At 50.5% G+C, this 26,727-nt stretch overlaps 1 protein-coding gene across 5 annotated transcripts; it reads left to right on the top strand.

Annotated features, from left to right (window-relative positions):
• The first annotated feature begins 117 nt into the window (after positions 1–117).
• Positions 118–26,282, top strand: USP21 (ubiquitin specific peptidase 21). 5 transcript variants are annotated; one of them, XM_061606178.1, is made up of 15 exons: positions 471–692; positions 1,943–1,995; positions 2,983–3,076; positions 4,338–5,151; positions 12,347–12,406; positions 13,770–13,893; positions 15,001–15,112; positions 16,352–16,513; positions 18,752–18,816; positions 19,646–19,749; positions 20,239–20,325; positions 21,249–21,327; positions 22,971–23,078; positions 23,333–23,447; positions 25,613–26,282. In XM_061606178.1, exons 4-15 carry the CDS (start codon positions 4,363–4,365, stop codon positions 25,701–25,703), a joined length of 1,896 nt encoding a protein of 631 aa, XP_061462162.1. In that variant the 5' UTR covers positions 471–692; positions 1,943–1,995; positions 2,983–3,076; positions 4,338–4,362; the 3' UTR covers positions 25,704–26,282. The 5 variants fall into 5 exon arrangements, with proteins under 5 accessions (XP_061462161.1, XP_061462159.1, XP_061462162.1 ...); XM_061606177.1 differs by lacking the exons at positions 471–692; positions 1,943–1,995 and adding an exon at positions 118–315; XM_061606175.1 differs by lacking the exon at positions 1,943–1,995 and having other exon boundaries at positions 470–692.
• Positions 26,283–26,727: the final 445 nt, after the last annotated feature.

Here is a 26,727-nt window from a genome sequence, read left to right as displayed (position 1 = left end):
CGCTTCTCTCCGTTTCTATAGCAACGGGAAGGTGAAAGTGACAGGTCAGGAGAGAGAAAAGCTCCGTGTGTGACGCCATCAAGACAACAGAAAGAGCCGAGGCGAGCGTGGGGAAGGGGGTGGTGGTGGTTTGAACCACGCACGCGCAGGTGTCGTCGCCCGGCCGTCGTTGCGCGCAAGGCCCGGAAGGAAAGTCTGCGCCTGCGTAGTTAGTCCGCGCGAAGCCGGCCGAGTGTGGTGGGGTGGTGAGGAGGGAGCAACAAAGATGGCGGCCGGTGCTGCAGGAGTCCTTGTTGCCATGGCGTCCTACAGGAGGTGAGGCCCACACACCTGAAATTCCTTTGCGGCAGCGGGTCGCTTAGGGGGCGGGGTGGGTTTTGAGAGGAGGGGTGCGTGGAGGGGCAGTATGAAGGGTCAAAATGATGGGGGGTTCTAAAAAGGGTTTGTTAAAAAGATGCTTTGGAGGCTCCTTTTTTGAGGGAGAGGAGAGAGTTTGGATTGGCTATTGATCTATGGGGTTATATTGCGATACAAGTAGAGGCTTCTCTCTGCGTAGAGAGGGGCTGGTGCCCCCTTGGGTTTCACCTCTGCAGGCGACACCCCACGTTATGCATGCCTGACACGAGGGGAGAGGAGAGGCAAGGGAGCGGTGCCTTACATTATTATGTAATCTCTGCATAATAATATGTGGGGTGAGTTTTGACTGGGATGGCAGAGGGCCCTTTCTCCCCCAGGTTCCTCACTGGAGTGTGTGGGTGAGGGGGAGTGGGCCCTCTCCTGGGGGGCTCCAGAGGTCGCCAGATCAGGGTGGGGAGGGGACTTGGTGGCAGGAGGAGGGACCCCCTGCCTTCTATGGAGTAAGTGGGTCTGAAGTGTGGGTTGGAAGGTTTGGGGTGTCAATACGTTTTTATGGGATCCATGACCTAGGGCTACGAGGAGGCTGTGCCCTGCCTGCCTCATGGTAAGGGGGAAACTAACCTGGCCCTGTGAAGGACCAAATGCTTGGTTTCCTTTTCCCTCCCTGTTCCTTTTTCCTTTCATGTTCTGTTTATCTTCAGTGAAGGACCAGCTGCTTCACTGCGTGATTTCCTCTTCCGTCCCTGTTCTTTTTTCCTTTTGTATCATGTCTGTTGGATTGTGAGCTTTGGGGCAGATGTTGGCTTATTTCTTAATTTGCAGTCAATGCTTAGGAGATTATAAATTCTTTATAAGCTGCTATTATTATTATTATTATTATTATTATTATTATTATTTTATATAGGGTTAACATGATATATGGGGAAGGTATGGACTGTCTTTAATGGAAGGATGCACCCTACCCTATCTTCAAGTTTCAGATGTATCTGTGCAGGATAATAGGTTTGTTGTTCAGGAGTTTCTATAGGATTTTAAGTGAACACATTTAATGCTATAGGTGACTATAATAACAATAAAAGTGGTTTCTTGGTTTCTTTGAAGGATCAGTCAAATTCACAGAAGAGGATGTACTTTCATGATTACATTTATAGATGGAGATTATTGATACACCTGTCACTGTAAATGTGGAGTTTACTGCCTCAAGACATGGCAGTAATAAAGTCTTTTTTTAAGATATGAGCTGATGGCACCTAGGGTGACGTGGCTTTAAATAGGATTAGGCGCAATTGTTGAAGGGGAGAAGCCTATGGATGGCTGTGACAACCATGGGGGACTTCCATAGCCAATAGCGGTGGGGAAGCTCTGACCTTCCAGAAGTTGTTGAGGCTCCAGTGACCATCACCCCTGTCCATTGGCCATGCTGGCTGTGGGGCTGGAGGGAGTTGGTGTCCTGCAACATCTGAAAGGCCACAGGTTTTCCCATCCCTGATGTATAGATTCAGGCTACCTCTGAATAACAGGTGCTGAGACCAAACATGAGGGGAGGAGTGTTGCCATTTGAGCTGTGGACATATGCTTTCTGCAGGCATCTGGCTGAACGAAGTTCAAGTTGGGAAGCTGAACCTTTGCCTGACATCGGTGGGTGTCGCTGCTCCATCTCTCCTGTTAAAATATAGCATGTAAATGAAGGGTAAACAGTAGATTCCCTAGGGACGCTTTGTTTTCCATTTTAGCCTTCATTAAAAGGAATGATAGAACAAAGGGAAGCTGCGAGTGCCAGTGATGGCTGAACATCAGGAATTGGGAACCTGTTGTTAGGGCCATGCTAACTGAGAGTTAGACTGCATAGGGAGGGGAGCACAGATGTAGAAGGGCTGTTAATAAAGATAACTCTGGGATTTTTGTCTATGTGAATAGGACTTTGTTTTCTTTTCTCTTCAAGTCCTCCATAGTCATTTCAGTTTTGGGAGTCCCATTATACATTATTTATATTATTGTTACCTTTGCTGTTCTTCCAAATAAAGTGCTCCCGTTGCCCCGGCTCCCTTTGGCTGATGGGAGGGCCACTGGGTCTCCACCCTAGAGGCACGCTAACGATGCTATAGAAATTAAAAGGAAAAACTATGAATATCTGATTGGAGCAGAACCATCCTTGGTGAAACTGCGGTGGGAAATGGAGTGAACATTATGAAATTAGCAACCTCTTTCCATCACTGACATGCCCATTTCTGTGTGCAGAAGCCCCCATCTTGTGAGAAGTACTTGCCTTTCCTGCCAGGCCTTCTCAGAGTTCAGTTTTTAAGGTTTTGACAATTGTACACTTCCAGATTCCCCTTGGCCCCTTCGATTAATAAGGACTATAAGCTTGTTTTGTAGAAATAAAGCTGAAGTTCTGAGGAAGCCAGAATCCAGTCATGGGGTTTACAGACTGTGCACACCCCTGTTTATAAGGAACTAAACTTAAGATGTGGCCTTGGTTTCCCTAAGATATGGAGAAGGAGAGGAGAGGGCCTCCCTTTCCATTCGAAGCCCATGCTCTTCTCCTGGAATTTGGCCACACAGAGAAGCGTCTGTGGATGAAGGTGAGCTCTTTTTACAAGTCCTGCTTTGTGTTTTGTCTTGCAGGAGAACAGCAAAAGGGAGCCCTCAGGTGGTCAGCTGCCTGTGTGAGGTGTGAGCCAGGGGCCAGCGGGGGCAAGAGTCTCTTGGCCTGTGAGAGGTGTGTGCCAACTGGGGGCAGCTGGGAGGGAGCTTTGTGCAGCTTGATCGATCTGTCCAGTTCTGTTGAGTGCCTGTCGTTCAGGGGTTAAATAATTTCCATGGCTTTATTAAATTGGAAATGAATTGTGCAGAAGACTGTTGGTCCTCTGAGCTGGCCTGTTGAACAGTTGCCTACTTTGATTGCTATGTTGTTTTATTGTAGGTGTGGGGAACCTGTGGCCCTCCTGATGTTGCTGAATGACAATTTCGATCAGCCGTAGCAAGTGTGGCTAATGGCCAGGGATGATGCCTACATTTTTTATGAATCACACAGACTTAAAGCTTGCATCATTATTCCAGTCTCTGATGTTTTGTGGTCTTGTGGGTGGGTGAAAGGATTCAGAACTGGATATTGGCGAGAGCACTAAGCTTAGTCCTGCAATATATTTATAAGAGCCCAATATATCCTTAAATTTCTCTCCTCCCTGCCCCCCCCCCAAAAAAACAATGAAGCCTAGAAATTTGCCCTCAAAAATCTGGAGTGCATTAGATGCCATTTCTTGGGCTCTCATGACATATTTCTAGAAACTCTTACTTTAAGGCAGGTGTGGGGAACCTTTGCCTCTCCAGATGTTGCTGAACAACAACTCCCACCAGCCTGCATGGGCAGTGGCCAGGGATGATGGGAGTTATAGTTCAGCAACATCTTGGGGGGGGAGATTCCCCACACCTACTTTATTGTGTATTTTAATTAGGGGTGTCTATATTGTAATGGGGTTGTTTTAATGTGTACTTTAATTAGGGATGTTTCTATTTTAACATTTGTGTAATTGCTTCTTATACTCTGTAACCTGCTTAGAAGCTTATGCTGGCATTAAGCGGAATATAGAGTTAATAGTATTACTAATAATGGGCTGTATCCAACTTAAATTAGACATAGGCATTGATTTCAGTGGGTCTACCCTGCGTAGGACTCGGTTGGATGCAACCCAATATTAATAACTAGCAGCCTCATATCTGACGTTGCTTGGGAATTCAAAGAAACCAAAAGATCAGTGCAACTTTGAAAGGTTCAGTTTTCCTCCTTGATTCAAAATGGTGTGCGCTTGTATCCAAGGATAGATGAAAACCTCCTCAGTCTCAGGAACCATCATGCAAGACTTAGTCATGCTATCTTAAGAGGTGTCCAAATGCATAGCGGACAAACACATAACGTTACAAAATATATAGTAGATATGAAGAAGAAGAAGCACACCCCTTTTTACTGCTTTTCTCCTTAGGACATTCCTCTCTTTCCTCTCCACGATGCCCCAAGCCTCCGAGCACCGCATGAGCCGAGCTAGAGAGCAAGTGGTCATCACCTCTCAGCCGAAAGCCACCTCTAAGCTCCCAAATGGACACCGGGGCCCAAGCCAAGAGCACCGGGGCTCTTCTTCCTCGGCTGTATCCAATGGACTCTCTGTGACTTCCAAACTTCGCCCTTTACCGCCTAGACCAAGCCCTCTGGACGACAGGGGCAAGAAGCTGGACCTGGACCGAAGCAGAACCTCCAAGCGCGGTGATGTGCTGCGTGGCTCTGCCACCCGCCGGGGCCCAGTCAAGGCGGACCACGCACTTAAAGTGCCTGCCTGCCCACTGGCCGGCACCATCTCTGGCAGCGCCTCTTTTGCAATGCCCCCTGGCGTGCTCCTCGGTGGGCCGGACTCGGAGCGCCGAAAAAGCAACCTGCTGCGCTCCAAGTCGATCAGTATCGGGGACTTGAGCCAGGCCGGCAGCCGTGGAGAGGAGCAGCTGAGTGCTGTGCTGAACCGGCTGGCTCTCCGGGACCGCAGCCCCTCCTGCAGCCACAAGCCCGGCCTGGGTGCGCTGGCCCTGAGGAGGAGCTCATCCCTCCGGAGAGTCAACGTGACCACTGGGCTGGACGGGAGGCCGTCCGCTACCCTGCTGTCTGTCCGCATGGAGGGCTGCCCGAGGACTCGCCCCATGGACTCACAGGCTACAGAATATGCTCGCTCCCAAGACTTCTCAGTCTCCACGAGCCCGCCCCAGAGCAAGGCCCCCGTTCCCAGCAGGCTGGAGGAGAAGGCTGCCACTGTAGGCATTGATGAGGGTGTCCCGTAATGATCTGCACTGTCCACTCGGGGAAGCAGAGGGGCTCAGGGTTTATGATGGGTGGGGAGCCTTTTCGGCTCTGTGGACCAGATCTTATCAGATCGGGCCAAATTTGACAAGTGGGTGTCAATCACCTGACATCCCAGCGACATCAGGTGGTGAGGTGTTGGCAGTCCCGAAGTTGGGACTTGAAAGTCCCGCGCAGAGTTTACAAAAAGCCCTGTGTGGTGCTTTCAAGCACCCAAGGTTTTGGCTTCACTGTCTGTTAGCTGAGTCTGTGTGTTGTGTGTGGGGAAGGTGGGCATGGTTTGGGGAAAATGGCCCCTTGGACCAGAGATTCCCTACTCCTCGTTTATGACATACACATATAAACAGCAGTGTGGGGAAAGTAAGAAAAATACAACTTTCCTAACATGAAATTTCAAGGACCGCTCTATGAAACTGATTAGCAGTAGGTTTGGGACAGACCAAAGAAAAGTATGAATTATCTTGGGACAGCCCTTGTATTTAAACAGTTGCCTCTTAGCTGTAGCCGTCAAGAGAGCGAGCTAGCAGAAGGGGGCTGGATTTCTATGCCAGTCTGCTTCGTGTCCATGCTAGAGAAGGAAGGGAGGCCAGGCCCTCACTTTCCACTCTCCTCTGCCAGAATACTTGGTGGTAGAATGATTCCTCCTTCCCCCCACCCCACCCCCACTAAGAGACTGGTATCTTGGGTTTCTAGACTGGACATAGAGGACTAGCCTCTTAGCAAGCTGGTAACAAAAAAAAAGTGCAGGCTGGTAACATTTGCAGATTTATTTACAAGACTGGCTTAGGTAATTTGTTGCTGTGAGATGCAGCAATGGCCAGCATGTAGCTTGGTTTTGAAGCAGGGACAGGGAATCTGTGGCCCTCCAGATGCTGCTGGATTCCAACTCTCAGCACCCTTGACCATTGGCCATGCCGGCTGGAGCTGATGGGAACCCGACGACATCTGGAGGGCCCCCGGTTCCCCACTTTCTCCTTTGAAGGGAAATAATGCAAAACCCATGGAGGACTTTTGTCAACCTCCTATTTAACCATGATGGCTAAATGGAACCTCCATGTTTAGTGGCAGTATACGCCTTTTGGGGCAGGCATAGGAGCATAGGAAGCTGCCTTATCCTGAGTCAGGCCATTGGTCCATCTAGCTCAGTATTGTCCACACTGACTGGCAGCAGCTCTCCAGGATTTCAGGCAGGGAGTCTCTGCCGGTCCTACCTGGAGATGCTGGGGGTTGAACCTGGGACCTTCTACATGCACAGCCCTTCTAGATGGACTGCTGCCTTCATTAGTATTATTACACGTACTGTGTATCTCACCTTTCCTCCAAGGATCTCAAGCTGGTGGACACGGTTCTCCTCCCTCCCCATGTTATCCTCACAACAACCCTGTGAGGTAGGTTAGGCTGAGAGACTGGAAGAGCCCTTGATCTGATCCGGTACGGCTCTTCTGGAGCTGTTTTCCCCCATGGGGATGGTGGGAGGGCTCCTTGAGCAACAGGTTGCATCCAGTGTGGTCTCTGGGAGAGCAGAGTGGACTTCCACTTTCACAAAGGGACTCCCCCATTCTCTCCTTCCCCTCTGAGAGCCCCTGTGCGGCTCCTGCCCCCCCGCCCAAATTTGCCACAGAGAAAATTCACACAGCGTTGGATTTCACCCAGTGCCTCTGCTGTCCGCTTCAGCTAGTTCCTCCCAGGCACACACGCACACACACAGGAATCTTGGCAGACGGCTTAGTATCTCTAACAGAATATTCAGCCACTACAACTCCCAGCATTCCGTGGGGGTGAGTCTGCGGGGAGAGCACCGTAGTCGTTAAGCTGGTTTTAAGTGCCTCTGCCGTGCTACACGAGCTTGCATGGGTTCCTCTGCCAGGGAGCCTTGGGGATTGTAGTTCTGTGAGTTGGCCTGAGGCGCCCCTCGTGGAAATTCTCAGGAAGCCACTGTGGCAGGCTTCTTTGGGGGAGGCCTCGGTGGTGGCTCCCTGGGTTTAGATTGTGGCATCTTCACAGGCACCTAGCAAGCTGTCCATCTAGGTCAGTACTGTCGACACTGACTGGCAGCGGGTCTCCAGGGATTGCGGCAGGGGACATTCCCAGCCCTGCCTAGAGATGCCCGGGATTGGGACCTTCTGCATGCAAAGCAGGCACTCTAGTGCTGTGCGGTGGTCCTTCTTGCAGTGCAGGGGTGGGGAACCTTTAGCCCTCCAGCAGTTGCAGAACTACAATTCCCATCAGCCCCTGCAAGCATGGGCAACGGCCAGGGATGCTGGGTGATGCAGTTCAGTAGCTTCTGGAGGGCCAAAGGTTCGCTGTAAGACACAGCCATCTGATTTATACTGATCTAGACCATTGGTCCATCTAATTCTGTATTGTCTACACTGACTGGCAGCAGCTTTCTAGGCTTTCAGGCAGGGGGTGTTTCCAGCCCTACCTGGAGATGCTTTTGGATGCAAAGCAGGTGCTCTGCCCCTGAGCCGCGGCCCACTGAGCTCTCCCTGCATGAAGGCAACATAGTTTTCATGTGTACACACTTGTTTGTTTTCTCCCTTGCCTTGTCAGAAGGCTGCCGCTGGTCTTCCGTATCCATTATTCTCAGTCATGGAAACGTAGGTCGGTGGCCAGTGTGGATCAGGTTCCTTGAGGCGAGTTCTGGCCTGCCTTGGCCTGACTCCCGCCACACGCCAGCTGTGCTGTTGCTGCTGTTAGGAAGCAAAGTGGCGCACGTGTGCCTTCTTGCGGCAAGAAGACCTTCGTGTGGCTCTGGTGGCTATGAGGAACACAGAGTCAGACTCACTGCTCCATCCTGCCCAGTATCGTCTCCACTGACTGGCAGAGGATCTCCAGGGTTTCAGGCAGGGGACATTCTCGGTCCTACTCGTAGATGCCGCGGATTGAGCCTGGGACCGTCGTCATGCGAGGCAGATGCTCCACTGCTGCACGGTGGGCCCTTCTCCATGAGCTACAGCCTCTCCCAAAGGGTGGTGGCTGTTCAGTGTGCCATCATCCACACTCTGTCTCTCTCTCAGATTTTGACTGCATGGCAAAAACCAATGGAGCCTTTTGCAGCAATGGCATGCTGCAAGAAGCAGCCTCTCCACAGCCGTATCCCGAGCCATCACCTGTGGCCGCGTGGGTAAACTGGGCCAAATGCCCCTCTTTGAGCCGTCACAGGAGACGCCTTCCTGTGACCCCTTCAACAGTGGAAAGCAGACGGCAGATGGGAGGGAGGGGAAGGAGAGTGTGTTTGTGAGCCTAACAAAAATTGCATTGTTTCCATAGAAACAGATGCACAGAACAATATGTATAGAGTTAGCAGTCATCTCCCCTAAATCCTTTCTGTAAGTGCCTTTTTATTTATTTATTTATTTATTTATTTAATTTATATACCGCCCGACTGGCAATTTTGGGGGATGCGAGGCAGGAATGGGCTTGGGGAAGACATGTTCTCCAATGTGCCCCATTTTCTTCCACCCCCTCTCCCAGCTGACTTGCTGGGGCTCCAGCCCTTCTGCTCAGTGCTAGCCTATTTGGGGGATGTAATCCCCGCCGTTTCCCATGCCCTGCCATTCCTGGTTCCCTATCCACACCTTGTTTCTTTGTTATCCCAGGTCACTCAGGTTGACTCAGGTGCAGGTCCATCTGTTGCCTGCTAGAGGTGTAACCACTAATTCATTCCCCCGGGGGAAATGTTCTTGTGTAGTCTTGTAACTGTTGGACATGCCCTGCTTGGTGTAGCTTGTGGGAGCAGCCCTCTGTTCCGAGAGGGAGGAGCCCTCCTGTTGGGCCCCCAGAGAAGTCATGCAAGGCAGCCGGGTAGCAGGCCTCAGGGCACGTTTTGAAGCCTGCCTCCCTTTGAGGATGTTCTGAGCCTCCTGGGAAGGTGGTAACCCTGGGCACCCCGAGCTCTGCATTTGTTTTGGTTGTATTTTTATTTTGTTGGGTCTTTTTTCTCTCTCTCGTCTTTCTGGCTCCATGGTTCTCCCAAACAGTGGCCGTTCCCCAAAGTAGCTTTTCCTGCTAATTAATCCCACTGCAATGAGCCTCCAGGAGAGCCAAGAATAGCCGGGAAGGAATCGGATCAGCTGATGAGCTGCTGGCTTATAGGCAGAGGAAGGAGGGCCTGGCAGTCCTTTTCCCACCCGGGCACCACACAGGGCGAGGCTCGTGCGCCTCTTTCTCTTTCTCACTATCTCTTCTGCTGACTCGGGCAGCGGCAGGGATGGGTCGGGAAGCCATACTGGGGCTTCAGGGGTCCACTCTGGTGGAGCTGCCCCGGAAGCTGCACCGCACATTGGCCACCAAGCGCGAGCTTCACGGCCCAGCGGCAGACATTTCCGAGTCGGTGGTCCACACGGCGGTGATGGGGCTGCTGCTGCTGACCAGCAAGGTAACTCCCTGAATCAGTGCTGGCTCTGTGTCCGTCTGTGGAGCAGTGGAATCCACTGTGCGTTCAAGGAGCTGTCCAAAGTACTGCAGTACCTGGGACAGGTCCTGGAGAGGTTGGCCTAAAACCCGGAGCGGATCCCACTGCCCCACTGACATGGAGCCACCAGCCACCCTGCCCTGAGTCTCCTCTCAGTCACTGCTGCCACCGATTTGAGAATGCCTGGTGTCTTCATTGTGTGGCTTCAGCGTACAGAGGTGCATCTTTGGGGCACAGCTTTTGCCGTGTGCTAAAGATGCACCTCGTTACCCTGGCCCTTTGGCAGTTCATGGTGCTTTGTTTCGTGTCTCCCACCTCTTTTGCTGAACTTGCAATGCAACGATTTCCTGTTTTTATAGCTATATTGTATTGTTGTAACCTGCTCTGAGACTGTATTTGTGTTGAAGCCTGGGGGCAGGGAAGCACAGTTGGAAGGGCAGCCTTGGGACAGGGCTCTGGCCGAAGGCCTCAAGAAGAGCTTGGAGGATGTTTTGCCTCGATTTCCTAGTGATTTAGAGCAGCTCTCGTTAACTTTTTCTTTTGAAGACCCAGTAGCCACCTTTAATCCTGCCCAGCAACAAGGGAACCACTTATAATGTTTGTGACGGGCCGTTTCCCTCTTTCTCCTCTTCTGCCCAGCTGCAAAGGACATTAGCCCCCCTGGGCCTTCTCATACCTGTGTGAAAGCGGGCTTTCTTGTAAGAGCAGGTGCCTTGTGGCGACTGATCCCAATTCCTACCTTCTGCTTCCAGTGTCAGGGGCAGGACGCCGCTGGACACCAGTTGCTGGAAGCTGCAGGAGGGGACAGTTGCCCTTGCGCTCGAATCTTCCTTGCGGGCTTCCCCTGAGCATCGGGGTTGGCTGCTGTGAGAACAGGATGCTGGGTAGATGAGCCGCTGGCCTGATCCAAGCAGGGCTCTTCTGATGGTCTGGTGTGAGAGCAACTGCATGTGCTCAGAGATGTCCTCCCCCTGCACTGCACAACTTTTTTAAAAGGAAGAAGCTCGGCCGTCTTTTGCAGTTGGTCTCTCCGTCCTCCTCTTTTTTCCTCAGCAAAGGAGACTCGAGCAAGCAAGCAGTCAATGATGCTACTGGGGTGGGCCTGCTTGCGATGGGGTTGTGACCCTCTCGTTGAAGGGCAATGGGCTAAAGGAGAGGTGGGGAGGCTGAAGTGGCCCTCCGGAGGTTGCTGGACTCCAACTCCCATCAGCCCCAGCCAGCATGGCTGACGGCCAGGGCTGAAGGGCGTTAGAGTCCAGTGACCTCTGGAGGGTCTCAGTGGCATCCGTAGCGTAAGGCGCCTTCATGGGTCCATTCACCCTTATCTTGGAGACTGGCCACCGCTCAGCTGCAGAGCCCTTGCTTTGGGCGCAGAAGGTTCAGTTCCCGGCATCTCCAGGTAGGGCTGCAAAAGACTCCTGTCTAACACCCTAGAGGAGAGGGGTTGCCAGTCAGTGTGAGCCAGGGGTGGAGGGATCGGGGGCCATCCAGATGTTGCTGGTGTGAAGAAAATGGACAGAGGAAATTTTCTCTCCCTCTCTCAGAACACTAGAACTCCAGGACATCCCGTGAACGCTGGAAGGTTCAGGACAGATAAACGAAAGTCCTTGTTCACGCAGCGCAGTTGCTCAGTGGGATTTGCTCCCACAAGAGGCAGTGATGGCCAGCAACTTGGAAGGCTTTGAAAGAGGGTTAGAAAATGTATGGAGGGTCAGGCTGCCAGTGGCTGCTAGCCCGGATGCCTCCGCTGTGCCTCCATGGCCAGAGGCCATGTGATTCCGAATCCCAGTTGCCGGAGGAGGGGAGAGTGCTCGGGTCCTGCTCGTAGGTTGTTTCCCACAGGCAGCTGGTTGGCGCTGTGAGAACTGGGTGCTGGACTAGATGGGCCACTGGCCTGATCCAACGGGGCTCTCCTTGTGTTCTTGACTGCTCCCCCCATCAGCCCCAGAGAGCATGGCCAATGAATCGGGGATGATGGGAGTTGGATTCCGGCGACATCTAGAGCAGCCTTTCCTAACTTTTGGGTCCCCAGATGTTGCTAGACTCTAACTCCCATCAACCCCAGCCAGCATGCCAATGGTCAGGAACGATGGGAATTGTAGCAACATCTGGGGATCCAAAGGTTGGGAAAGGCTGATCTAGAGGGTACCTGTTCCCTCCCCGATGGACCTAAGTAAAAGTTGTTATCCAAGTGGTCTGAGATAGGTTTGTGGCATGCGGCTCCTGTTTGAGAACACGGCTTGTGAGTCATGGCCTTAGAAAAATGTCCCAAGTGTGTCTCCCCCCCCCACTTCTTAGTTATGTTAAGATTTTCTTCCCGCCGTGATAAAAGTTGCACAGTATAATTAGCCATATTTCAGCCCTCAGTGCTCTACCGCTCAAGCTCACCTGCTTCAGAGCTGCTGCGATTTGCTCGTGCTTCTCTGCCCTGCACCGCTGGAATGGAGACTGATTGATTTGAGATGCTCCTGAACTGCCACTTGGCCAGGAATGAGGATGGAATGCCCCCCAATAGGCCAGCGAGAGGCATCATGCTTGGGGGAGGGGGGGAGTGTCAGGAATGTCACAAAAGAGAACCGTGCCAGTGTGTGGGTTGGGATGCGCAGTGTGTATAGTTAAATGTGAATGTGTCTGTCTCTCCTCATGTGGGGATAAGGGACAAGCTACGCCTATGATTCCAGCTGTCACAACATGCGACTCATCCCTCTCTCTCTCATTTGTGTTTCCTTCAGACCCATCACACCCTCCTGCTAGGCTCTGGGCACCTAGGTCTTCGCAACCTTGGCAACACGGTAAGAAGTGGGCACTGATCTTTTTTCTCAGCCCCAGGTAAAGAGAACTCCCCCCCCCACGCACACATTAAGGGACTTGCCACAAAGGTTTCTTTTCAAAGCTCCAACAATGTGCCATTATTTTTCGAAAGAGGTCTTAAAATAACTGCTGTTGGAAAGTTCAGCTTGGTAGGAGGCGAGGTAGCTGTGTCAGTCTTGCCACAATGAGAGTGGTGGAAGTGATGTCTTTTATTGGGCTGCATTTGGTTTGGTTTTAAAGTGGGGTACGGACTCTTTTCTGAGTAGCTGGCCAGATCTTTTTCTCCCCACCCCTGCAGGGCCAAATGTAACAGGCGGATGGGGCCACCCACCTGTCAGTCATCTTGCATCCCCTGCACACTAACCCTATCTCTCTCCAGTATGCCTTCTTTGCAAAAAGCGGCTGCCCTTGTGAGCTTTCTAATAAAAACAACCCCTAAACAGTTTGAGAATGACCTAAGTTACCTTTTCCCTAAGCAAATGTATGTATTATTTTTAGTAGAAGTGGTTGAGTAATGTGGTGCCAGAGATAGTGCCTACCAACTTCCTGCTGTCTGGGCCAGGAGTGAGGGAACCTTTGGCCCTTCAGATGTTGCTGAACTACAACTTCCATCCCCCCTAGCAAGCAAGTCAGTAATCGGGGATGATGGGAGCTGGAGTTCAGCAACATCTCTAGGCAGATGATTGGTTTTACTGCTGGGACACCCATTGGCCTGCTGGGGTGTCATTCCAAGACGGTGGGATTTTATTTGCTTGACAGCTGTGCCCTTTCACTCCCCCAAATGGCAGCACAGAACTGACCCCCACCCCCAGGAGTGGAAATGGGGAGAGCAAGGAATGTATGTATTTTATTACATTCCTATAAAGGCTTCTAAAGGCTTGTAAGCTGTTTCTAAACTGCTTAATTTTTAAAAAAAATGTCATAAAACTGGCATAAAAGCAAATAAACAAACAAACCAGGGTCACGGGCAATTTCAAACAAATGAAAACAGGGTCCAGTCTTATGTGTCAGGGAAAGCCTGGGCAAAAAGCTACGTGCTTCACAAGGTGTCTGAAGTGGCAGATGGCTGCTTCTTTGCCAGTGGCAAAGGGAAGGGCGTTCCGCAGGACGGGGACAACAGCAGAGAATGCCTGTTTTCGGGTCAGCGCCCTGTGATCTTCTGTAAGGTGCTGCGCCACCAGCAGAATTTCCCCAAGTGCTCTAAGCAGTCTTGGAGATCTGCACAGGGGCGGGCAGACTTCCAGATTGTGGCAGCCCGTGCCTTCAGACCACCCTTTGCAGGGGGCTGGGAGCTGGTGCAGACCACAGTGACACCCCTCGGTGTCTTCTCCCCTTCCCTCCCAGTGCTTCATGAACGCTGTGCTGCAGTGCCTGAGCAGCACCAAGCCCCTGCGGGATTACTGCCTCCGTCGGGAATTCCGCCAGGAGCAGCCCAGCGCGCTGCGGACCCAGCAGGAGTTGACTGAAGGTAAAGGGGGCAACGGAAGGATCCCAAACTGGCTCTTTTGTATTGTTCGGGGGTTATTTTTGTCATTGCGTGCAGAGAAAGTTATGTAACCAGATTGCTGTCTGGAACAAGCTTCGGCACCCCCCTACTACCGCACAGGCCTGTGACACCCGTCTGCACGCCCCACCTGCCTCTCCCGTTGTGGATGCTGCCCAAATGCCTGCCATCAACCAAGATGGCAGCCGAGGCTTCCCTAAGGGGCTGATGCCCCTGCTGCCATCTTGGTTGATGGCAGGCATGCGTGCACAGCATGGCTGGCATTTGCCACAGCGGGAGAGGTAGGTGTGGTCGGTGCCGTGGGCCTGGGGCAGGCTGGTGCTTAAGGGCCCAGTCATGCCTGGCACCAGCCCTGTACATTACAATAAGCGGAGGTTGGTCCATTAGGGCAAATGGGGCACTGCCCCACCAGCCTCCCTCTGCTCTCTGCTGGCTGCCACCTGCCTGCCTTCTTACATACCTCAGATCCAGAGGGTGGCGCTGCCTGTCAACTTCCTTCTCCTTAGTCTTAGGGTTTCTGTTGTAGAACTCAGCAGGGAGGAGGAGGATGGGAGCAAAACTAGAATTAGTAGGCTGTGCTTGTCATTGGCTCTCACTCTGCCTATCACTTGCCGTGGCTCCACTTACTGTGGGCTCCTTGCCTTCTGCCCTACCGGTCCCAATGGGCACCAGCCACCACTGATTACCATATAGATGGTATAGAGGGACCAGGTGCTGTGCTCAGCCCTCTATTATAGTTGCAGCATTTTAGGGGGGGGGGAACAAAAACCCTAGACCCTGCTGTGACCCCATTGCAAGTTTGCCACTGGCAGTAGTTGAGCCTGTACCATCAGTGGGTAGACGGATCTAGGTTTGAGCTGCAGTCTGCCTTGTGTGACTTTTGGCAAGTCTTTTATCTCCCAGCACCGATTCCCCATTTGTTTTAAAAAAGGGGGCAGATTGTAGCCCTTCTGCCTTGTTCTCAAGGAAGGCGATGCAAGACAAAGATAAAGACAAGTACTTTTGCAAATTTAAGTGAGGAGGAGGAAGGAAGCTTAACTTTTCCTCTTTTTATGGCTCTTGGTTCTCCAGCCTTCGCAGATGTCATTGCCACCTTGTGGCATCCCGATGCCACGGAGGCCGCCAACCCCAGCCGCTTCAAAGCTGTCTTTCAGAAATACGTGCCATTCTTTACAGGATACAGGTAAGGGGGGATTCCTGTTGTCCTAGCCCCCCCACACACACCTTCCTGATCCACACTGTTCCTTTTGGCGCCCAACTGTCCCTTCACACCCAAAACACCCTTGGCCAAATTAAAAATAAAAGCTAGGTTCAAAATGACACATTAACATTGAACAACATATGTATGAGGTGTGGGCGGGGGATTGGAGGGGATGATGGCAGATTTGGGCTTACAGGGCCCAGAACTAGAGTAGGCCTAAGAACCTGTGCATCAAAATCTCCAGATCTTTCTGTTTTTCTGCCATCGGGGATGGGGGGAACTCGTGCCCTCCAGGGGTCACAGGATTTCCTTCATCCCCAGCCAACGTGGTCAGTGGTTAGGGATGATGGCAGCTAGGAGCCCAGCAACCCCTGGAGACACCATGTTCGCTACTCCTGTGTTAGACTGTAGGCCTCTTGGGGGCAGAGCCCTGTACGTGCAAGTCTGAAAGGCATTATGCACATTAACAGCTTGGCGTAAATGCTAAATACAAACAAAAAGGCTATGTTTCCAGAGCTATATAGGGGATATCCTGTTTAAAGAACACACGTTAATTAATTAAATTTCTATCCCGTCACAGAGAGCACTCTGTGGTAGTTAATCTGGCTGTTACCGAGGCATGAGTGACAGCAGGCAAGCAGAGAACCTGTTTTGGCTAGTGGCTAGAAGGACAGACTTCAGAATTCAGCAGGCTCTGTTGTTGAATTTTTACCCACCTTGAGCTGCCTAAAAATTTTATCAATCACACATACTTAAAGCTTGCATCAGTATTCCAGTCGGTGATTTTTGTGCTCTTTTGTGTGTGGGTTTGGGTAAAAGGATTCAGAATTGGAGACTGGTGAGAGCACTGAGCTTAGTCCTGTAATATTTTTATTAGAGCCCAATGCATTCTTAGATTTCTCTCCTCCCTGTTCCCCCTCCCCCCCCCACTATGAAGCCTAGAAATTTGCCCTCAAAAATCTGCAGTGCATTAGAAGCCATTTCTTGGGCTCTCTGCAGCCATGGCATATTTCTAGAAACTGTTGCTTTGAGGCAGGTGTGGGGAACCTTTGCCTCTCCAGATGTTGCTGAACAACAACTCCCACCAGCCTGCGTGGGCAATGGCCAGGGATGATGGGAGTTGTAGTTCATCAACATCTGGAGGGCCACAGGTTCCCCACGCCTGATTTGAAGGAAGAAATCCAAGATGGTGTGTTCATCCGACATCTTTTGTTTTCAAAGGCTACTGCTTTCTTCTTTCTCTAGCCAGCAGGACGCTCAGGAATTCTTGAAATTCCTTATGGATCGGTTGCACGTAGAGATCAATAGGAAAGGGCGCAAGACTCCCAGCATCCTCTCTGACGCCAAGCGGACTGCAGTATTGGAGGACGCTGACACCTTGAGGTGGGTGTAGCTCATGCAGGCAAAAGCAGGGTGTCTGGTTGTGAGGCAAACAGAAGACGCTGCTCCGTACCAAATCAGGCCGTTGTTGCATTTGTTCCATTTCCCTTCAGTTTCTCTCCTGCCCTTCCTCCCAAAGGAGCCCAGTCCTGGCACCTGAGACCTTTGAGGAGTGCAGGGATGGAGCCTGGGACCCTCTGCACGCAAGGCGGGTGTGCTACTGTTGCGCTGTGGTCCCTTCTTGGTTTTTTTCTCCCTGCCTCTAAATGCTTCCTAGGACTGGAGATAAAATAATACTAGAATTTGGGGGGATCTGCTGAAGCTGAATGTTTGCTTTTGCCTGTCCCAAACCTTCAAAGATTTATTCTCACAGCGCATAGTTATGCTGTGGCATTCGCTGCTACAAGAGGGAGGGATAGCCACCAACTTGGAGGACTTTACCACAGGATTAGACAAATTCATGGGGGAATCCGGCTTTGTTCAGCCTCTGCAGTCAGAGGCTGTGCCTCCGAATGCAGCTTGCTGGGAGTCGCACGTGGGATGAGTCGCTGTTGCACTCGGGCCCTTATTGAGGGTTTCCAAAGGCATCCGGTTAGCCACTGTTGAGAACAGGATGCTGGACTAGGTGAGCCATCGGCCTGATCCAGCAAAGCTCTTCTTACTTCTTATGATGGGGCCATCCTTCCTAGACAATTGTCGTCCCGAGCCAGGGCCATTCCAAGGTAGGGTGTTTCCGGCCTACCTGGTCCACCAGTATGGTGAATTCTTGGGCATTGCTTCTTAGTGTAGCTGGCCTGATCACAGCATTCAGAATGTGTCTTGAGTAGTTAAATGCTGGAGACTGGGTTTCTAGTCCTCACTGTGGGCACCCTGACCACTTCTTGACTTGAGGATCAATCCATACCTGCTCAGCTCAGAGCTGAGCTTGGATGTGTGAACTACCTTGCTTGGAAAGCATTTGTGTCTTGAGGAGATGTTAGATGAAAACATGCTGTGGCTGGCTGTTGCATGCTTAATAATACCTAGCATTTATGCTTATCACAGACATAAGAACACTAGAAGAGCCTGCTGGATCAGGCCAATGGCCCATCTAGTCCAATATCCTGTTCTCACAGGGGCTAACCAAATGCCCATGGAAAGCTTGCAAGCAGGACCTGAGTGCGAGAGCACTCTCCCCTCCTGAGGCTTCCGGCAACTGGTTTTGAGAAGCATGCTGCCTCTGACTAGGGTGGCACAGCACAGCCATCATGGCTAGTAGCCATTGATAGCCCTGTCCTCCATGAATTTGTCTAATCTTCTTTTAAAGCCATCCAAGCTGGTGGCCATGACTGCATCTTGTGGGAGCAAATTCCATAGTTTAACTATGCGCTGAGTAAAGAAGTACTTCCTTTTGTCTGTCCTGAATCTTCCAACATTCAGTTTTATTGGATGTCACTGAGTTCTGGTGTTATAAGGGAGGGAGAAAAACCTTTCTCTGGCCACTCTCTCCATGTCATGCATAATTTTATACACTTCTGTTATGTCACCATTTACTCACCTTTTCTCTAAATTAAAAAGCCGCCAATGCTGCAGCCTGTCCTCATAAAGGAGTTGCTCCATCCCCTTGATCGTTTTGGTTGCCCTTTTCTGAACCTTTTACAACTCTACAATTCTGTGGCTAAACTTTGCAACAGCCCTGTAAGGCAGACCAATATACTGTCACACCCATGTGGCAGATCGGGGCTGGGAGTGGCTTGCCAAAGACCATCCAGTGAGGTGACTCCTGAGGTGAGACATAAACCAGGACAATCTTGTAGCTCTTAACTGCAGGCCATCCCTTGGCGTTACACACACTGAGCGGCCAACATGTCTCTTGATCCCTTGTTGGCCTTCTGCACCGCCGTCAAGATTTAGATCAGGCATGAAGAACCTGATGCCCTCGAGATGTTAAAGATGCCAGCTGCCATCAGCCCCAGCCAACACACCCAGTGGTCAGGGCTGATGGGAGCCACAGTCCTAATGAAATCTGGAAGGTGTCTGGTTCTCCGTCCCTGGCGTAGACTGTAAGCTCCTCAGGGGTGGGACCTGTTTTTGCTTTCGTTGCCTTGCAGCATTCTGTGTCTACTGATGGTGCTGAGTTAAAAAAACATTCTGCAGGCAAATGCTGCCTCTACCCCAGTGACCACCCTCCCCCCCCGGCCCTCTTTCCCCTGTGCAACATCATCTAATGTCCTCCTCTTGGGGTTCCTTCCGTTTCCCCAGTGATGACGAGCACGCCAACCAGATGTGGAAGCGCTACCTGGAACGAGAAGACAGCAAGATTGTAGGTGAGCAGGCAGCCCTTCCTGCCAGGCGTCGGACCCTCAGCTCCCGTCATCCCTGGCTGTCGGCCGTGCTGGTTGGGGCTGATGCGAGTCGGGTGTCCAACAGCATCTGCAGGGCCACAGGTTTCCCTAGCGCCTTTCCCTAAACCCACAGTTCAGGTGACTGTCCGAACAGAGCCGTAGCGTTGAAATGATCTGCCGGTGACTAACCGCTAAGCCAGTGAGATGATTGCCCACCTGCTCACAGCAGAGCATTAAAATGCACCCAAAGCAATTACTGTTAGCTAGAACACGTGAACCCCAGCATGTTATTCCTGCAGCACAGGCGGGAACCTCTAGCCCATGGACCAAAATTGGCTCAGCCTGGGTCCCAGTTTGGCCCATGAGGCCATTTTCCTCAAACTACACCCACAATCCCACACCTGACGTCATATATGATGTCACCTGTTGAGCCAAATAGATATGCAGCAGGCTTGAAGTCACTGCCCATCAGCAGCATTTCGAAGCACCACACAGGGCTTTTTGAAGTCCTGACAATCGTCACGTGATGCCATTGTGGTGGCAAGTGATTGACAGGTGGGTGGAGCCCATGAGGGGTACAAGAAATAAGGATCTCAACCACTGGCTAGATCAGGTTCCCAACCCCTTTCATACAAGATCAGGTTTGGAGACGGGTGGTGTTGATTCCACCTATATCAACTTGCAATGTTCCTTCTGAGCCAGAGTGCATTAGCTATAGCAGAATGCGCAAGTCAGACTCTGTTTGTAGTCTGGCTCATGCAGTAACCGAAACATCTCTCTCTTTCTCTCTCTCTCTCTCTCTCTCTCTCAGATCTCTTTGTTGGTCAGTTGAAAAGCTGTCTCAAGTGTCAGGCGTGTGGCTATCGGTCGACCACGTTTGAAGTTTTCTGTGACCTCTCTCTGCCCATCCCAAAGGTAGGCTTAGTGTTATCACGGCGGGCTTTGGGGCGGGTGCTGTGAGGTGGCTTATGAAGGTTCCTTGTAGCAAGTCAGGCCATTGGTCCATCTAGCCCAGAACTGTCCAATAATAGCAGCTGCTTGGGAGCAGTTTCCTCTCCCACAGTATCTTGCTGCCAGGGATCCTTTTTTTGAACTTCAGAATGAATCTGGGAATTGGCTGTCAGTCTTCTGCGCAAAGGGACTTCATAGCCCATCTCTGGGTAGGGGAAAGTAGGCTGGCCTGGGGGAGGAGAGGTTCCTGCACCCAGTTTCTGGGGCAAGTGATGTAACTTAGTGGCATGGCAACGGGGCAGAGGGATTAGCAGAAGTGGAGATCTGCGCCCTTATCTTGGTTTGCATCTGTAAGCTCACGTTGGTAAGCCGCCTTGAGCTCCTGCATGATGGAAAGGCGGGTGGCGGTGGTAAACGATATTTCCAACCAAATCCCTTGCCCCAATCTCACAGAAAGGCTTCACCGGTGGGAAAGTCTCTCTGCTTGACTGCTTCAGCCTCTTCACCAAGGAGGAGGAGCTGGATTCTGAGAATGCACCGGTAAGTCTGTCGTGTTTTTCCACCCCATGGCTGAAGACAGAAGCGGCAGGGACTCCTCTTGCATGGCTCCCTACCCCTTGGGTGCTAAGCAAACTCAAGCCACAAAGCTGGAACAATCCCTCACAACATGAGGAATCTGGTCTCGATTTCAGGCGGCTTATTCTGACTGGGCTGTTGTTGAAGTGAGAACATTGTGGGTCAGGGTGCAGGTTGGTAAAAGGTGGCCTGGGGGAGGGGAGGGGAGGCACAATCAGAGGTAGCAGAGCAGGCAAGGCAAGGTTTGGGCCTTGACCACCTACAAAGCCATCACTTAACACTGAGCCAACCATTCAGTTTACCTGAAGAAATGCCTGCCCCTGTAAGATCACTTACGGTCATCTAGAGAAGTTCTACTAGTTGTGCCGCACCCGACAGAATGTCACGGGGTGGTGACCTGGAAGCAGGCGTTTTCTGCTGTTGCCCCTGTACTGTGGACTGTCCTTTCCCCCGTTCGTCTGCTATATACGAAGCATGTCAGCTGCTTCAGATGTTTTGTGAAGACTTCCCTTGCTTGCCCATCAGAAGAGCCTGGCTGGAGGGTCAGGCCAAAGGTGGCCCATCTAGGCCAGCATCCGGTCCTCGCACTGACCATCCCTGACCCACAAGATCAGACCCTGTTTTTTATTTGAAGTTCGTCTTTTTATTAGTTTTTCTGTGCTTTTACTACTTTTTTACTGGCTTTATGTTGTATTTTTGTCTTAATGATACTGTTTGTTTTATGTTGTACAACACTTAGGAGTTGCCGCCCTGGGCTCCTACTGGCAGGAAGGGCTGGCTATGAATCAAATAATAAATAAATAAATGGGTTTTTTTATTTTTAAGTGCTTTATAAATGCTTTTAAATGAACAAAACAAAAACTAAACCTCCTTCTCTCTCGGAGCAGGTGTGTGACAAATGCCGGCAGAGGACCCGGAGCACCAAGAAGCTGACCATCCAGCGCTTCCCCCGCATCCTTGTCCTGCGTATCCTTTCGGTGTTTACCCCCCTTCTCCAGTTCCATTCTGGATCATGAAATAGGGTGCTTGTTGGGAGCCAGTCAGGGAGGGGCTCCAGCTGGTGGGAGACAGTTGGAAGAGTGCATTTCTGTTTTATGTATCTGCAGGCTTATAAATCGCTTTGCAACCTAAAGTTGCCGAAGCACGTACAATAAAATAAAAATACAAGTTAAAGTATAAGGAAACCATTGCTGCAGTTGTTGTTCCATAAAATAACTGCATCACACTTCAGAGAGAAAATGGGGGCAGTATTCAGTGTAAGGCCTACTCAGAGTAGACTCACTAAAGTTACTAGACATGACCAACTTGGATCCATTTAATTCAGTGGGTCTACTATGAGAGGACTTTGTTGAATACAACCCTGGGTGTTTAAAGTCAGTCTTTAAGTGAATCACTCTGGTCTACATTTCAGGGCTGTTCTGTCGCGTTAGGTGAAGTGCTTTGGAAAAGTGATCTATGAATAGCCATTGTTAGCCATTCTGGATTATCTTCTGGATTATTGATTGATTGATTGATTGCATTCTCGATTCGGTTTGGTTTGGCAGGTGATGATGGACACCCTGCGCCATTCTGTTGCTGCTGAGTTTATGGGTGAAGACAGACATATTTTATAGGATAGTGGAGCCATTTCTTAAAGTGCCATTGCTTTGCTCAATACAAGCATTACCATTCTTCTCCAGGCTGAGCCCTGGGGGAAAAAATAAAATGGCTTGTGCAAGTGTTTGCATTGCAAGCTGGCCACAGAGGGTGCTGATTGAGCAGAGCCTATGATGTCGCCAAGAAGCTGCTGTACCCCACCCAGTCCCCTAGAGCCGTTTTACATATAAGGTGACAAGACGGGCCTTAAAATGCAGGCAAGCAGAATGGCTAAACCAGTGTGATTCGCTGTGATGCGTGCCTCCCAATCAAAGTGTAAAACTGGGAGGATTTTTATTATTTATGGATTGCATTTATATCCTGCCCTTTAGCCAAAAAGGGTCTCTGAGCAGCTTGCCAAAAATCAGTACTGAGACACTCCCTGCCCTCAGGCTCACCGGAAGATGTGACACATGAGGAAAAAAGATTGGGAGGGAGGAGGAAAAAGTGAGCTTAGGTTACGGTTCTTATAACGTAGTTGTGTTAGGTACTGGCTGTCTTGCCCTTGATGAGAAACAGTCCCTCCTGCAGCCTCTCCCACTCCTCCCTGGATGGATCCAGGAGAAAAGCTGGTGACAACAGGCTGGTCCCAGGCTACAGTCTGAAGACACATGAGGCCACCCCCTTGCTGAAGCTAAGCAGGTCTGGGACTCATCAGTGCCTGGATGGGAGAGTGCCTGGGAACCACATGTATGCCGCCTTGGGTTCCAGGGTGAGAAGAAAAGCAGGGTATAAATGTAATAAATAAAAATAAACAAGCATCCAGGACAGGAGGACACAGCAGCTTTTCTTAATCTTGTGGCTGGTCTCTTCCCTATGCTGCTTTCTCAAAGCATATTGAAAGGGTCTAGTTGACTCCAAAATTGGGATCTGGGTTTCTGGCACCCAACGAGAGCGCTCTTGCTAGCAACCCTTGTGAGCGGTCCTCTTCCTACCCCCTGCAGCTAGCTGTTCTTTAACTCCTGCTGCCCCAGACCTGAATCGGTTCTCCACCACCCGCTACTCCATCAAGAAATGCTCTGTCTTTGTGGATTTCCCCCTCCAGCAGCTGAACCTGAAGGAGTTTGCCAGCGAAAAAGCTGGTGAGTTGCAGTGCACTGGGTCTGGGCCGATTCCTCCTGTGCCACCCTCGGGGGTCCACCTGCTAGAGCAGCCTTTCCCAACCAGTGGGCCTCCAGATGTTGTTGGACCACAACTCCCATCTTTCCGGAACATTGGCAGTGCTGGCTGAGGCTGATGGGAGTTGTGGTCCAACAATGTCTGGAGGCCCACTGGTTGGGAAAGGCTGTGCTAGAGCGAGGGGAAAAGGCTGAGCCCATTTGTCCTTCTGTTTCAGGCACCCCTGTGTACAACCTGTATGCGCTGTGCAATCACTCTGGCAGTGTCCACTATGGCCACTACACGGCCTTCTGCAAGGACCAGGCTGGCTGGCGGGTTTACAATGATTCCCGGTAAGCAAAGAATGCTTTGGCTTTTTCTTGCTTTTTCTTATTTTTTTAAAAGAAAGATTATGTATGTGTATATATCGCTCTTTGATTTGGGAAACGAAAGTATCGTGGCAGTTGAAAAAAGATGTTTTAAGACAAGTCATAGCACTTGGCAGTGCCAAGCGATAAATGACAGTCCGATAAAACATTATCAGTTGTTTACAATGCCTGGGAAGACAAAAGGTTTCTGCTCAGCCCCTAAAAGATACAGCAACTGTGGACTGAAATTTGACTCACTGGTAAGATGATGCATATGAATACCAGGATTCTGTAGGCGGAGGGAAGTGGTGTTTTGGGTGCAAAATTCAACAAGTGTGTAGCCCTTATGACTGTGAAGAAAGCAGGTCTGGGAAGCCTGTGGCTCTCGAGATGATGTTGGACTCCCATCTGCCTTATAGTACGTCAATACTGCCTGCACTGACAGGCAACAGTTCTCCAGGGTTTCAGACAGGGTTCTCCTACCTGGAGATGCTGGGGGATTGAGCCTGGGACCTTCTGCACGCAAAGCAGATGCTCTGCTGCACTTATTCAGCCACACGTTCTGGCTTTTTGAGATGTAACACCATTTATCTTCTTGAAATCATAAGGAAAGTTGCTTATTGTTTTTAAACTAAAGCCATCACGGTCAGGAAGCTGAAACCTGTACCCATTGTTAAGTCTGTTCTGTGCTCCCTGTGGAACTGTGGTGCTTATACTGCGTCCAGTTCTGGTCTCCCCACTTGAAGAAGGATGCAGACAAACTGGAACAGGTTCAGAGGAGGGCAGCAAGGATGATCAGGGAACTGGAAACAAAGTCCTGTGAGGAGAGACTGAAAGAACTATGCATGTTTAGCCCGGAGAAGAGAAGACTGAGGGGAGATACGATAGCACAAAGTTGCCACACAGAGGAGGGCCAGGATCTCTTCTCTATCGTCCCAGAGTGCAGGACATGGAATAATGGGCTCAAGTTGCAGGAAGCCAGATTTCGACTGGACATCAGGAAAAACTTCCTAACTGGTAGAGCCATACGACAACGGAACCAATGACCTAGAGAGGTAGTGGGCTCTCTGACACTGGAGGCATTCAAGAGGCAGCTGGACAGCCATCTGTCGGGAATGCTTTGATTTGGATTCCTGCATTGAACAGGCAGTTGGACTCGATGGCCTTATAGGCCCCTTCCAACTCTATTATTCTATGATACAGGTTGGCTCTTTTAAGAATCAGAAGCTGCATCTTGGGTGGAAAGCGGATGCCCTCACACTGTGCCCTGTTTCCTTAGCCCGTACATCCTGTGCTACACCTCAGTGTCATGATGCTAATATTATTAGGTCCCTGTCCTGACTAAGTAGCTTAAAATACCAATTTTGAATGCTTCCCTTCCTTGGCGAGGGTTGAAAGCTGGCCACGCTGCCGGTTGAATACCTTTGATCCAGGCTGGTAGCAAGCTACCAAATCGTTCAAACCTGGTTGCGCTGAAAATATATCGGAGTTATTTGTCCATATAACTCACATTGTGACATCAGCGGCTCAGCTTTGCAAGCTATGCAAATAACTGAAGAGTAGAAGTAGACTGATTGAAATAACTGTCTGAAGTCCATTGTCTTGTTTTTGAGATGTTTTTAGTATGAACATGTTTAGTTGAAATGGCCAACACTGAATCAAATCACTTCTCTAAAAGTGCTTGGCACAACAACAACAAAATTCAGGAGATAGTGAAATGTCAGAATTTCAGGTTCCTGTCTTATTTCCGTGGGAACAGAGTTCCAAAATAATGGTGTCACTACACGAAAAGCCCTTGCGCCTTGTAGAAATTAAACAAATAAATGTCAAAATAACTGCATAACTCACTGAGGGATTGGACAAGCAAAGTGCTTCCCACCAAGCCTAAAAGTATCCAGTTTCTGGAAACCACTGCTTTTGCGCTCAAGTCCTGTTTTCGGGGTTCGCATAATGGGCACTGTGAGAACAAGATGCTGCACTAGATGGGCCACTGGCCTGATCCAGCACCCGGCCTCTTCTTAGGTTCTTAACATGGTAATGATCGGAGAGAAAAGAACAGCAATTTTCCTCTTCCTTAGGCAAGTACATTGTCTGTCCTAATCTCTCTCTGTCTGTCTCTCTCTCTCTCTCTCTCTCTCTCTCTCGGACAGGGTGTCTCCCATCAGTGAGAACCAGGTCCCATCAAGCGAGGGCTATGTCCTTTTTTATGAGCTGGATGACATGCACTGGAAGAAACAGTAATAAGTATTGAACCCAGCACTTTTGGCCTGCTGCCCTCTTTACCTCAGAGACTGGTGCTCGGGTCTTTTTAAAAATGAAAAGCATTTAAAAAAAAAAAAAGAAGACCGCAACGACAACAACAAAAAAACCAATAAAACCCACACATGACACTGTGCGTGCTTTTGTTCCCAAGACTGACCCGGGTCAGCCACCTCTCCTCCATGTACGTACCCAGGTTCCCTTTTATTTTATTTTTCCTGTTCATTCTTTTTAAAAAAATAAAATAAAAATTCATCAGGTCTTAAGGCCCGATGGGAGCGAAATGCTCACTCCCATCGAAGGATTGTGGTTATGGGGCAAGACCTAGCAGAGGGGGGAGGACGCGTTTGTGAAGAGGTGCTGGTGTAGGAGGAATCGCACAGGGCCTCCCCGGTCTGTCCATCCGTGCCCCCCCCCCAGCCCTCAGGGGAAATTACACATGCTTTCCCCCTCAGTCAGAGACTGGCAACCACTACTGATTTTAACGAATATGTGACTTTGTATATAATGACGGATTTGTACGTAGATGCTGAGAGAAAAATGAAGAGGCTGAAAGTTTTTTTTCTGAATAAATTTACTATAAAAAAGTAGAACGTTTTTGTCTTGCTTCTGTTTGGGGGGAAGGGGGCTGAGGTGCTTGCAAGAAGGAGGAGCCGCTTCCATATGTGAAAGGGTCTTTAGAAGTAACTGCTCACTGGAGGCTGATCCCTTTGGGCACATGGAGCACCGCCCCACCACGCTCAGTTTGCCCTCAGGCAGCCCCCACCTGCCCGCCTTCTTACGTACAACCCATCAAGGGGGTGGCCCTGGCTGTCAACATCCTCCTCCTTAGTGTTGGCCTTGTGGAACTGAACGGGGAGGAAGAGGATGGGGTCAAAACTAGAATTAGTTGGCTCTACCTGCCATTGGCTCTGGCTCCGCCTACAGTTGGGCTCCCTGCCTTCCGCCCCACCAGTCCCCATGGACACCAATCATCACTATGCCTTTTCCTTGGGGAGGGGCTTGG

The sequence above is a fragment of the Rhineura floridana genome, chromosome 22 (genome assembly GCF_030035675.1).
Source record: "Rhineura floridana isolate rRhiFlo1 chromosome 22, rRhiFlo1.hap2, whole genome shotgun sequence".
Taxonomy (NCBI): Eukaryota; Metazoa; Chordata; class Lepidosauria; order Squamata; family Rhineuridae; genus Rhineura; species Rhineura floridana.
This window is presented reverse-complemented; position numbering and strand designations above follow the sequence as displayed.

Bases quoted from the DNA above. Each gene is read 5' to 3' on its own strand.
- USP21 (XM_061606174.1), top strand. From the start codon at position 1,338: ATGTATCTGTGCAGGATAATAG. The intron at 16,514-18,751 runs GTGGGTGTAGCT...CCGTTTCCCCAG, and splicing joins GAGGACGCTGACACCTTGAG to TGATGACGAGCACGCCAACC. The intron at 23,079-23,332 runs GTGAGTTGCAGT...CTTCTGTTTCAG, and splicing joins GTTTGCCAGCGAAAAAGCTG to GCACCCCTGTGTACAACCTG.